We start from the raw sequence: 14,468 nt of genomic DNA on the forward strand, positions 1-14,468 counted from the left end.
TCTGTGACAAAAGCCTTCCACGCCACCGTATGCAGCAAGTTTCCTGCAGCAGCCTCAGATACATACTGCTCAAATTCATCGGTCAGGTAAGCTGCTTTGTCCGCTGTAGTAGCTCCTGTCCATACATTAATCCACCGATATGCTGCTTCCCAATCCTCCCAGAGGGGCTGCATCAGCGTGGATGGGCTTCTCCAGTCCCATTCCTCAGCCAGACGACTCCATGACGATTCCTCATCTATGAGCCTCACTGCTCTGGGTGACTGTGGGCACCTCTTGCCTCTCTTTGGACGTCTCTGTCCTTTTCCTGGAGCCATTCTCCACACGGGCTGCACTCGTAGAGCTTGGTCAGCGTCACTTGCTGGACCCCCTTACATCAGCTTCCGCTTCTGGGCCACGGCACACTCCGCCGTTCCCTCGCTTGCAGGGATTGTCCCCTGGACAAGCCGGCACTTAAGCGGAATTCTTCCCTCGCTTAATGCCCTCGCAAAGTATACTTTTTCTTCTCACCGGCATCCTTGTTAGGAACAATGGTTACCAGGTCCCTCAAACATGAGCTAATACTGGCCAATTACTGGCTATTGTGTTTCCAGAGCCTGGTCGCATCAAGATACGAGCCCCTAGCTCTCCCTCCTTTGGGTGTGCGATCCCCACCGCTTGCCACCAATTGTGAGGATCCCGGGATCATGCAGCAGCGCAGCGCGACTTATGCCTCACGCAGAGCCCCGGGGTCACTCCGAGTTCCAAAGATCGCACAGGAATACACAATAGCAAAGGTACAAAAGTATTACCTTTATTTTACACACGGGTTATACATGTAAAATCAGCAATTACAGTCTATATACAATATATACAGAAAGGCCATCAGTATTAGACACGTTATCAGAACCTTACCACGTTACCTTCAGATTAAGCTCAGATGGGCAGGACCCGCAAGTCCATGACTCCCAGCACTGGCTCTCATTCACATCTCTCTCCTCTCTCCCTGCAAACACCAACTTACATCCCAAAGGCACCCCTCTCCCCCTCCCTCAGGAATTCTTAACCCTTCCTATGCTGGGTGCAGTTGTATGAATGTAACAGGGTCTCCTATTACCTGTCCAGGGGCTGATTAACTCACTCCCTTCATCTGGCTTTGAAGCTTGTGTATGTGAGGGGTTTCACACCTTCATGTAAACAGATCTCTTCTCTGGAGAGTGACCCTGGTGTTATCCATCCTTGAGCTTCTTGTTATTTGGGGGGGAAGTGTATGTCTCTGCCACTACCTGTTGTCTCTGTTACTAAACAGCCTACAAAGAGGCCCTTTGATCCCTGAACCTAAGACTACACAAAATAAACACATTCCAATCTAATCATTTGGTCCATTCTAGCCAGACCATTTGTCTCCACATATACAGTTACAATATTTAAGTAATATACATTTGGGAAGACTGCCATAATTAACTTCATAGTCACAAATCCCTTATTCATGATACTATCGCAGTTTACTAAGAACAGGACCTGGAGGCAGTGACGTAACCACGGGCAACGCTGATCCTCCCTACCAGTTTCTCCTGTGCCCAGAAAACTATCTTCTTGCCTTCATATGCATATGTAACAGTATGGGATACAGTATACAAAGCTTTGGGAACATATTACAGTCATTTACATAACATGAGGGAATATTTCCCTCCAGTAGCACACATACTCAGCCTAATGGAATAACCTATTTGGATTATTCAGTATAACATCCTATTATTGTCCGACATACAGCCCTGTCATGTCCCCTGTATACAGCAGTCTGGGGAACACAGCTCAGATATGAATACAGTCAGTGATAATATCCGGTTATCGCCGGCATTTCGCAATTCTCTTTGCTGAAGCGCAGAAAGAGGCGGGAGAACAACATATGACGGAAAGGGGCGTGGCCTGGTTTCGTCACAACATGTGTGTATAATTATGCTGTGGTGGCAGGTGTGTGGAATTACAATGGTGACGTGTGTATAATTATGCTGTGGGGCAGGTGTGTGGAATTACAATGAAGACACTTGTGTATAATTATGCTGTGGGGCAGGTTTGTGGAATTACAATGGGGACATGTGTGTATATTTATGCTGTGGTGGCAGGTGTGTGGAATTACAATGGGGACATGTGTGTATAATTATGCTGTGGGGGAAGGTGTGTGGAATTACAATGGGGACATGTGTGTATAATTATGCTGTGGGGGAAGGTGTGTGGAATTACAATGAGGGACACCTGTGTATAATTATGCTGTGGGGCAGGTGTGTGGAATTACAATGAGGACACTTGTGTATAATTATGCTGTGGAGCAGGTGTGTAAAATTACAATGGGGCCATGTGTGTATAATTATGCTATGGTGGCTGGTGTGTGGAATTACAATGGGGACATGTGTGTATAATTATGCTGTGGTGGCAGGTGTGTGGAATTACAATGGGGACATGTGTGTATAATTACGCTGTGTGGGCAGGTGTGTGGAATTTCAATGAGGGACATGTGTGTATAATTACGCTGTGGGGGCAGGTGTGTGGAATTACAATGAGAGACACCTGTGTATAATTATGCTGTGGGGCAGGTGTGTGGAATTACAATGGGGACATGTGTGTATAATTATGCTGTGGTGGCAGGTGTGTGGAATTACAATGGGGACGTGTGTATAATTATGCTGTGGTGGCAGGTGTGTGGAATTACAATGGGGACGTGTGTATAATTATGCTGTGGGGGCAGGTGTGTGGAATTACAATGAGGGACACCTGTGTATAATTATGCTGTGGGGGCAGGTGTGTGGAATAAGAATGGAGACATGTGTGTATAATTATGCTGTGGGGGCAGGTGTGTGGAATTACAATGGGGACAGGTAATTAAATATATGTTAATATTTGTTATTATATGTTTATTTTTAACAGTTAGTTAGTATTTTATATTTTTAATTTTTATTTCATTACATTTTATAATGAAAATGGCTTTTCACATTTATTAATTACTGTAACGACCCAACTTCTGTCTGATGTGTGACACATTATTATTGCCTCGTGCACTAATAGGGTATTGCGCGGTCTCACTAATCTGTAACACGCACAGGCCGCATCTGTGCACTGTGGGGTAGATTTATGATGTGGTGAAGTGGGGCATATGCGCTATCCGCCTGCGCTAAAGCAGGGGATAGCGCTTCCCCTGATGTATGAAACCCGCGAAGCGGGTGATTATCGTGTGGCGGTATGGGGGTGGAGGGCTAACGTCTGTGCATTGAGCTCCAGGCTCATACCTTATTTATGAAGCTGGCCGCTGGCCGCGCGCTTCTTCTTTGTGCTTTGTTTACATCGCCAGAATTTTCTGGCGCTGTGGGTCTCCTGTAAGAAGTTAGGTGCCGCTTGTTGGTCTCCGGCGGCTTCAAATTAAAACTGCGCATGCGCTGGGTATACACAGCATCCCAGCATCCCCTGGGAACATTACCCGGCGCATGCGCAGTTTTAATTTAAAGCCGCCGGAGACCAACAAGCGGCACCTAACATGGAAAACTGCGCATGCGCCGGGTACGTTTTATGAGAAAAACTATCCTGCGCATGCGCAGATAACAGGCGGACGGCAGCGCAGGAAACGTTATGGGAGGCAGCGTATCCCCGGCAGCAGGGGATAACGCACTCCCATAACGAAGTTCACTCTAATGATAAATTTGGGCGAATTGCAGGGGAGCTTCACCACGATAAAGTGTGTGCGGTATCGCAGGGTGTAAGGATGCACACTTGTATGTTTCATGGTATTCTAGTGCAGGCGTGTTACAGTGGTATGCGCCCATTTAGACATATGTACGTGATTGAAATTTCTCTTCCTCTAAAATATTTTCCACTTTTCAAATGGATTAGATTGTAAGCTCTTCAACATAGCGTTCTTTTTTACCTATTTATCTTAGTCTTATGTTTAAAGTTACTAATTGTGATTATGTTGTATGGAGCTGAGTATATTATGTAAATACAGCGGAACACAAGTATATTGGGCACAAAACTGAGCCTGAGACATCAGCTTCTGATACCACTATACCAACCAATTCACCGACATAGCAGCCGGATCTACCAATGTTCTTATCTCAGGCTCAGTACCCACTATGCCAACCAATACGCCGACATAGCAGCCAGGTCTACCAATGTTCCTGGTTTATCTCTTTCTGGGTACCCACTATGCCAAACAATCTGCCAACATAGCAGCTGGATCTGCCAATGTTCCTGGCTTATCTCAGGCTGGGTACCCACTATGCCAACCAATCCACCAACATAGCTGTCAAATCCTCATTTCCTCCTGCCATCTCACCCTCATCTCCTACTCCTGATCTCTATCCCATCTCCTCCCATCATTTCCTCATCTCGTCACCTCCCTTAACCCCATCTTGTTTTCCCATGTCCTCCTGCCATCTTCTTCCCCATCTTCTACTCCTGATCTTTCCTCTATCTCCAACTCCCATTTTCTCTTCTCCTAATCCCATATACTCCCCCAATTTCCTCATCCCATCTCCAACTCCCATGTGCTCTTCTCTTTTCATCCTCCCATTTCCTCACCCCATCTCCTCCTTCCAAACTTTACCACCTATGTGCTCTTTGCTTCTCCTCCTCCCATCTCCACCTCGCATGTGCTCTTCCCATCTCCCACTCTCATCTCCACCTCCCATCTCCACCTCCCATGTGCTCTTCCCATCTCCTCCTACCATCTCCCACTCTAATCTCCACCTCCCATCTCCACCTCCCATGTGCTCTTCGCTTCTCCTCCTCCCATCTCCTCACCCAGTCTCCGCCTCCCATCACATTGTCCCATCTGCTCTTCGCTTCTCCTCGCCCCATCTCCTCCTTCTATTTCTTCATCCAATCTCCTTCTTCCATCTCCTTGTCCCATTCCTTCGTCCTCTCTCACAGCCGATCTCCTCCTCCAGAGGATCTGGCCCCTACAGTGTAAGAAGATATTTGTTACAGAGGAAATTCCAAGTTTCAGTCGCACAAGGCAACCTGAGGGGTTTGAAAGGTTTAGAATATTCATCTCTGGTCACTTGGCTGAAGGCCTCTCTGTCCCATCACATTATTTTTAAGAGATAAATAATAATTAAGCAGACATCCCGTATCCATGTTCATGTCAGGTGTGGTATGGTCCGGCAATCTGCATCCCGGCGGCCAGTATCCCGACATCGGAATCCTGACTGCCGGTGCTCCGACAGGGGGGTGAGCGCAAAGAAGCCCCTTGTGGGCTTGGGGGCTCGCTTCGGCCGCCACAAGTTCTATTCTCTCTGTATGGGGGTCGTGGACCCCCACAAGGGAGAATAGCACCTGTGTGTCGGGATCCCGACTGTCGGGCAATCACCCGGCACCTGTCCATGTCCTAGCGAGATATTTTATGGCCTCCACTCCAGGAAGAGCCATGGAAGAGACAGCGGGACACTTCAGAGGGTGGCTCTAGAGCCCACTCTATATGAATCTGGGAATCTCAGGTATAATCTCTGTATCCTGCCCACACCACGAGACAAAATGCAGGAGATCCACAAAAATGAGATGCTAAGGGGTCATCTTATCATCATATAAAGGGGTATATTTACTAAGGTGCCGGTTTTATGAAGAGATGTTACCTATAGCAACCAATCAGATTCTATCTTTCATCTTCTAGAAGGTGCTAGACACATGATAAGTACTGTAGAATCTGATAGGTTGCTATGGGAAACATCTCCACTTCTAAACTACAGCATCCTAGTAAAACCTCCCCCTAAGTGTCAGGGCTATAACTGTAACACAGAAGATATTACAGATGCCACCCGCCCAGGCACAGCATGCAGCAAGCTCATAGAACACAACTGCGGGATACTTTATCCTCATCACACAGTGTACGTTCTCCTATGGGAGGAGTCAGTAGCAGAGAGGGATCCACCCTTGTTTATCTCCTGCCCCCGGAGGGGTTACATGCTCATTGCCAGGAGTTTCTTGCTTGTTGCCAGGGGGTTATATGCTCGTTGCCTGGGGTTACATGCCCTCCCCCCCCCCCCCCCCCCCCCCCCCCAGCACCAGCACCACCACCAGCACTTGGGCTGCGGTGTATCACAGTACAATATATTGCACATCATTGACCATAACGGTGATATATTCCTGTGTTGTGTGTCTTGCAGGTACGACTATATTCCTGAGTATATATACCATCAACAGACACCCCGACATGTGGGACGAGCCAGAGGTGACTTTATTTCCTCTATATAATTTATGTACTCTGTATGCTATATGTATGTATGTATGTATGTATGTATGTATGTAAGTATGCGCGTGTGGTATGTAATGTATCTACAGGGCTAATTCAGACCTGATCACTGTGCTGCAAGTATTCGGAGCCCATCAATAAGGTAGTCACCCCCCCTGGTGAAATCCCGCCCTGTGCGCTGGTGTGAATGCAATCACAGTCTGCAAATAGGGGGAAATTCATTCTGAATCACCGAACATCCAATGGATCCCCCCCCCGAGTGCAGCACCGCGTACGCTGAGACTTATAGCAGTGGGGACATCAGGACTGCTTATGACGTCAGCGTCTCTCCCTCCCAATGGCTGCTGGCTGTCATTCATCCAGGATACGGCCTGTCACTGCGCGGTCCTGAGATGACATACCCGCCGCTCAGCCAGAGTGACATCCCGCCCTGGGATCATATAGCTCCGCCCAGCCAGAGTGACATCCTGCCCTGAGATCATATAGCCACCGCCCAGCCAGAGTGACATCCCGCCCTGTGCAGAGCCCTGAGATCATATAGCCACCGCCCAGCCACAGTGACATCCCGTCCTGTGCAGAGCCCTGAGATCATATAGCCACCGCCCGGCCAGAGTGACATCCTGCCCTGTGCAGAGCCCTGAGATCATATAGCCGCCGCCCAGCCACAGTGACATCCCGCCCTGTGCAGGACCCTGAGATCAGATGGCCACCGCCCAAGTCATTCTTACCTACCCTCCCAGAATGGCTCCGAAAATTAGGTCCCCGGCCCCCCAGAAGTGTTGGCAAGCCTCCCGCATTTAGCAAGGCTTCCACATTGGCCTCCACACCCCCTCCCTCTGCTGGTCAAATATCGGCATTCGCGGCTCTTTCAGGGTGAGGGGGGGGCGCTACATGACACAAATCAAGTCATTTAGTACTGCCCCTCCCTGAAGAGCTGTGAATCACGACATTTACAGGAGTGGGGTGGGGCTTAATGGGGCAAGCCCTGCCACTGGAAATGCTGCAGAGTCTCTTCTCCAGGCTTCTCCCAGAGAGGCAACTCTTAAGGTAGGCAATTATGTTCCCAACAACATTACCGAATAGACAGATCAATTTTATCCTGGAACAAATCGAATTCATCCTACACAATAACTACTTTTAGTATGATGGCGACTTTTATATTCAAACAATAGGGACAGTGTTGGGCACATATTTTGCAAAATCATATGCCAACCTGTTCATACCGGACTGGGAGGAATCTAACATTTGGGACAATAACCCATTCCTAAATAAGATTATATGTTGGTACAGGTATATAGATGATCTATTCTTTATCTGGAACGGCTCAACAACGGATCTGGATTCATTCATCATTCATATGAACAATAATAACCGGGGTCTAGAATTCACCACAACAACCAACAAAGAAAAAGCAGTGTTCCTAGACCTAGAAATCTACATAAAAGATGACAAAATCGTGACAAAAACCTACAGAAAGGAGGTGGATGGCAACAACTACCTCTCATACAAAAGTAACCATCACATCAACTGGAGGGCAAGCAAAAAGGATAGAAAGTTACTGCACAGAGGACAAAACTTTACAGTACAGAACTCAAAACCAAATTCATCAACAAGGGATACCCACCGGGAACAAGTTGATACAACAATTAAAAAGTTGAAGGACTGAACAGAAAAGAATTACTCAAATACAAAAATAAAGATACTACAAAAGTCCAGGAATCAGTCACCTCTATCACACAATAGAATTCAAATCATAAACAGCTAGAGGAAATACTATCAAAACATTGGCACATTCTTGGCCTAGACAACAATCTCAAAACATTTCTGCCTCCAAAACCGAGAGTGGTCTACAAAAGAGCTAAAACCATAAGGCAACATCTGACACTTCCTGTACATATTCCTGTAGAACAAGAAACAGAAAATATCTCAAAAGGTTTATTTCCCATGTCTGAGATGTACCACCAAACCCAAGACATCGTTTCGCTCCAATCAGACTCAAACACAAAAATTTCATGTCATGTGAAAAAAAAGGAGTAATTCATATACTGGCGTGCCCGTGTGGGCTACAATATATAGGCCAAACAAAAAGAAACTTAAAAATAAGAACTGGAGAACACATCAACAATATCAGAAAAGGCCTACAGACTCATAGTCTTTCTCAACACTTTACAGCCCATCACAATAAAGATCCAAGTCTACTTATCATAAATGCAATAGGAAAAAGTGACCATAAATTGGAGAGGAGGAGAAATTACAGATAACTTAAAGAAAAGAGAAGCAAAATGGATCTATGAACTGCAGACATTACACCCAAGAGGACTAAACATAGACTTTGAATTTGCCATTTTTTAAAAATAAAATAAAAGAAATACAACCATCTACAAAATAAAATATAGTTGTAAAAAAATTTTACAATTTTTTTTTAAATTTTTTAAGAATATTTCAAAACACACACATGTAAAACCTATGATTTCTCCTACAACATGTGCATGCTGCCAAAAAGATGACCAAATTTCCGTTTTTAACAATAAAGTTATTCAAAAGTTTATTTTCTCTGGGAGCTATCAATAGAGAGCACCAGACCAAGAAGGGCTATACTTGTCAAAGAGGCCTGAGTGCCTTGAAACGTGTTGGAAGTCTACGGAGGAAGCAAAGCCACACACTTCAATACACACACTGCAGTCGACGGAAGTCCATCCCCGAACTTCTGGTCACGGAGCCGCCACAGCCCCAGTGCATGAAGACTTCAACTGTGAGTAGTGGAAGGGACAGTTAGCACTTGCACTACTAAGAAGATCATCTACGGCACTGATGGCAACAGCCCCCAGGCACCAACATTGCGGACACAATTGAAGTTATCTGGCAACAGACACCCCTCATATGCTCCATAATGGAGCTGTAAACATACCAAGGGCAAATACTGGATTGTACTAGACCCATATTATCTAAAATATATACAGTGTAATATATTTTTTATTATATCATGATATGTTTTAATCGGCATGCACAATTTTACCTTATAAATCTTATCCTTATTCACATATTTCAATAGCGTTTGTTTTAACCAAAATGTATGTTCCCAGTACCATGGGGCTGCACAGCCGGAGAACATGGACATTATTTAAGGTAAATGTAACGTGTACTGTGATTATTTCCAGGTATTTAACCCACAGAGGTTTTCGCCAGAGAAAATATCCAACAAAAACGCCTACAGCTTCCTTCCCTTCTCAGCCGGACCCAGGTACTACCGCGCTACTGTCCACTGTGTAATAATAGGCACCTAGTGCACACGCGTGCACACACACACGCATACACAGATGCACGCTCACACCACTGACTGTTGGCTTCTTTCTGCATTCCACGGCCGCTGCAACGCTCTCCCCATGCAGGACCCGGCATACGTCGCAGGGGACAGGTTTTACCGGGAGAGCTCGCCTATGTTAGTACATATGTAGGAGCATCAGTGTGAACAGATGCTGGCCATTCCTCCCACAGTGGGGAAATGGGGCATGGCTTCAAGAGAGCACCACAATCATAGTCCACGCCCCAGGGCCACAAGGCTATGGCATTAGTTAGACACTGACAAAAGTTAGACATGGAGTAGACAGTGACATATGTTAGACATATATTAGTTGACACTGACAAGACTTAGACATGCATTAGTTATACATTAACAAAAAGTGGGCATGGATTAGTTAGACATTGACATGCATTAGACATTAAAGACAGTTAGACATGCATTAGTTGTGAAATTTGCAGACGACATGAAATTAGTAAGGAAGGAGTAAGGAAATTAACTCAGAAGAGGATGTGGAAACACTACAAAGGGACTTAAATAAACTGGAAAGGTGGAAATGCAGTTTAACGTTGAGAAATGTAAAGTAATTCACTATGGGAACAAAAATGAACAAGCTACTTATAGGCTAAATGGAGTTATTATAGGGAATTCTGCTGTAGAGAAGGACTTGGGGTCATCATAGATGATGCATTGGGTAATAGTGCACACTGCTCAAGTGCAGCAGCAAAACCAAACCGGGCACTGGCATGCATTAAAGGGGCATGGATTCAAGGGATGCCAATGTGATCATGCCTCTTTACAAGGCATTGGTGAGACCACACTTGGGGGTCGATCCTACAAGACCTTAAGGGTGCGGATGATTCACAAATTCCGAATCACCACGCCACCGTGCGCACTTTATGGCAGGCTGAGTTCGCTGAAAAGTGCTCACACCTCCATAGGGGTGTAAGCAATTTTCAGCGAATTCGGCCCTGCGAAGGGTGTGAGTTAGGGGTAATTTGAGTTTTCATCATTAAAACGTCACCCGAACGGCAACTCACACCCTTCGGGTGTAATAGGATCGACCCCTTGGAATATTGTGTTCAGTTCTGGGCCCCGCACCTTATAAATGGGACATAAATGACTTGGAACAGGTACAGAGAAGGGGTGACTAAGCTAGTAAAAGGTCTCCAATCACTAGAATACAAAGATAGGCTAACCAGGCTGAATATGTGTTCACTGGAGAAACGGAGGCTGAGAGGTGATATGATTAGTATGTTCTAATACAGGATTGAGAATCACATGGAACTGGGAGATGATTGGTCACTAACAGGCCTATACTTAGGACACACGGGTATGTGCCAAGGCTCGAGGAGAAGAAATTCCATATTCAATTAAGAAGAAGATTCTTCACTATTAGAGCAGTAACATTCTGGAACTCATTGCCGGTGGGGTGATTACAGCGACTACTGTTACTGAATTTAACTCAAAACTGGATGAATTTTTAGCCACTAAGGGGAATCCTATAGATATGACTTACTCACGTCAGTTACACGTTAGATAGGTTGAACTCGATGGATTATCGTTTTTTTTTCAGCCTTAATTACTGTTACTATGGTACTAGTTAAACACTGACAAAAATAAGACATGCGTTAGTTAGACACTGTCAAAAGTTAGAGATGCATTAGACATTAACAAAACTTAGACATGCATTAGTTAGCCGTGACAAAAGTTAGACATGCATTATTTAAGACACTGACAAAAGTTAGAATTGCATAACTTACACATTAACAAAAGTTAAACATGCATTAGACATTAACAAAGTTAGGCATGCATTAGTTAGACATTAACAAAAACTGGACAGACAAAAGTTCGACATGCATTACTTACACATTAACAAAAGTTAGACATGCATTAGACACTGACAAAAGTTAGACATGCATTACTAACACATGCACAAAAGTTAGACATGCATTAGTTAGACACTGACAAAAGATAGACATGCATTATTTAGACATTAAAGACAGTCAGACATGCATTAGTTAGACATTAAAGAATTATACATGCATTAGTTAGACATATACAAAAGTTACACATGCATTAGTTAGCCACTGACAAAAGTTAGACATGCATTATTTACACATTAACAAAAGTTAGACATGCATTAGACACTGACAAAAGTTAGACATGCATTACTTACACATGCACAAAAGTTAGACATGCATTAGTTAGACACTGACAAAAGATAGACATGCATTATTTAGACATTAAAGACAGTCAGACATGCATTAGTTAGACATTAAAGAATTATACATGCATTAGTTAGACATATACAAAAGTTACACATGCATTAGTTAGCCACTGACAAAAGTTAGACATGCATTAGTTAGACACTGACAAAAGATAGACATGCATTATTTAGACATTAAAGACAGTCAGACATGCATTAGTTAGACATTAAAGAATTATACATGCATTAGTTAGACATATACAAAAGTTACACATGCATTAGTTAGCCACTGACAAAAGTTAGACATGCATTATTTACACATTAACAAAAGTTAGACATGCATTAGACACTGACAAAATTTAGACATGCATTACTTACACATTAACAAAAGTTAGACATGCATTAGTTAGACTTTAACAACATTTAGACATGTTTTAGACACTGACAATATTTAGACATGCATTAGTTAGACACTGGCAAAAGTTTGACATGCAGTAGTGAGACACTGACAAAAGTTAGACATGCATTAGACATTAAAGACAGTCAGACATGCATTAGTTAGACATTGAAGACAGTCAGACATGCATTAGTTAGACATTGAAGACAGTCAGACATGCATTAGTTAAACACTGACAAAAGTTAGAGATGCATTAGTTAGACAGTGACACCAGTTAGACATTCATTAGACACTAACAACAGGTTAGTAATGCATTAGATAGTGACTAAAGTTAGACATGCATTAGTTAGACATTAACAAATGTTAGATATGCATTAGTTAGACACTGACAAAAGTTAGACATGCATTAGACAATAACTAAATGTCACACCAGGGGGCTTAGTTGACAAGACTGAGACCTCTGGTGGGGACCTGGACCGGTACCTGAACCGGGGAGGTTGGAGAGGACCCTTGCGCATGGACTGCGCGACAGTGCACCCAGAGCCAATAAGCAGTCAGAGGTAAAAGTACAACCAGATTTATTATGCAGAAGGTTGTAACGGTACAGGCAGTAAAGTATGCAGGAGTAATGACAGTTCATGCAGATTGCAATACTTTACAGATGTGATGGATATGGTATCGATGGTGGAACATCGGATCCGGATATCGGATATGGAGACTGTGGGTCCGGAATGACGGATGGGAGATGACTCTGGGTCCGGAATGACGGACGGAAGCAGGAGATCCGGAATATCGGACTAGCGATGAAACATCGATGGTGGATGATGCTGGAGCATCGGAAGGACCAGAGTCCCGGAGCTAGGCTTGGTCGCTGGGCTGAGAGGCAGGATCACAGGCGGTGGAATAACCTGGACTTCACAGGAGATGGAACAACCTGGAACACACTGCAGCATGGAAAACAACACCAGCAGAGAAATACACTTGCACGGAGACAAGGACAGCTGACCATACACTGGAGACAACTGAAGCACTAGCAATGGTTCTGAGAGCTCCCAGCATACTTATCCCCACTGGGTGGCCAGGATTGGCCGAGGAAGTATGACAGGGAGATCAGAACCAACAGGATTGGACAGCACAGACATGTGACTGGAAAGAACATGGCAGCCCCCATGTCTGCTATGGTGGGAAAGTGTGTTTGTGCACACCATGCTGGATACTGGGAGCAATGGCGGCGGACAGGTGGATTGCCAGCAGAGATGACGTCTGGACCGCAAGCTGAACCTGCGGAGGCACTTAGCCAGTAAGAAAGTCTGTCTGACAGCTCGGATCGTGACAGCACCCCCCCCCCCTTTAAGGGTGGCCCCAGGACACCTTTTAGGCTTGCGGGGAAACTTGGAGTGGAACGCCCGGATGAGTCTGGGAGCATGGACATCGATGGCATTGGTCCATGATCGCTCTTCGGGGCCGTAGCCCTTCCAATCGATCAGATATTGCAGACGACCATATCGGATGCGAGAGTCCAAGATCTTACTGACCTCATATTCTGTTCCACGCTGGGTGCAAACCTTAGGAGCCTTGGGGAGCTTGGAATGAAAGCGATTCAAGACCAGCGGCTTGAGCAGCGAAATGTGGAATGTAGCTGGCACTTTCAAATAGGGCGGCAACTTGAGCTTGTAAGCTACTGGATTGACGACTCGCTCAACTGGGAAAGGACCAATATATCGGGGAGCGAACTTCATCGATGGCACTCTCAATCGAAGATTCTTAGTTGACAACCAGACACGATCTCCTGGACGGAGGGCTGGCACAGCTCTGCGTTTCCTGTCGGCAAATTTTTTGTACCTTCTTGAAGCCTTCAGAAGTGAAGAACGAATGAGCTTCCAGGATTTGACGAATTGCCGGATGGTCGTGTCGACCGCTGGAACAGAGGACACAGGTTGCAGAGTGAAGTCAGGAACTCGAGGATGAAACCCATAGTTGGCAAGGAATGGAGTGACATTTGATGAAGAATGATATTGGTTATTATGGCAGAACTCTGCCCATGGAAGGAGTTGAGCCCAGTCATCTTGGGAAGAAGAGACATATGTGCGGAGAAATGCTTCAAGGTCCTGATTCACCCTCTCCGTTTGGCCATTGGTTTGAGGGTGGTAGGCTGTGGAAAACTTCAACTTGATTTGAAGCAGGGAGCACAGGCTTCGCCAGAATTTGGCTACGAATTGGACTCCTCTATCGGAGATGATTTCAAGAGGCAGTCCATGAAGCTTGAATATCTCTTTGATGAAAAGCTGGGACAGCTTGGAAGCTGACGGAAGACCGGTGAGGGGAACGAAGTGAGCCATCTTGGTGAACC

At 45.1% G+C, this 14,468-nt stretch overlaps 1 protein-coding gene across 1 annotated transcript in view; it reads left to right on the top strand.

Moving 5' to 3' along the window:
• LOC146027326 (cytochrome P450 4B1-like) overlaps positions 1-14,468 on the top strand; it is an 87,939-nt gene that overhangs the window by 60,355 nt on the left and 13,116 nt on the right. Inside the window, exons 9-10 of the mRNA XM_083158257.1 lie at positions 6,129-6,193; positions 9,373-9,455. Coding sequence (XP_083014383.1) covers positions 6,129-6,193; positions 9,373-9,455 — 148 coding nt within the window. The remainder of the gene's footprint in view (positions 1-6,128; positions 6,194-9,372; positions 9,456-14,468) is intronic.

Source organism: Crinia signifera, chromosome 8 (genome assembly GCF_055691185.1).
Source record: "Crinia signifera chromosome 8, ASM5569118v1, whole genome shotgun sequence".
Classification (NCBI taxonomy): Eukaryota; Metazoa; Chordata; class Amphibia; order Anura; family Myobatrachidae; genus Crinia; species Crinia signifera.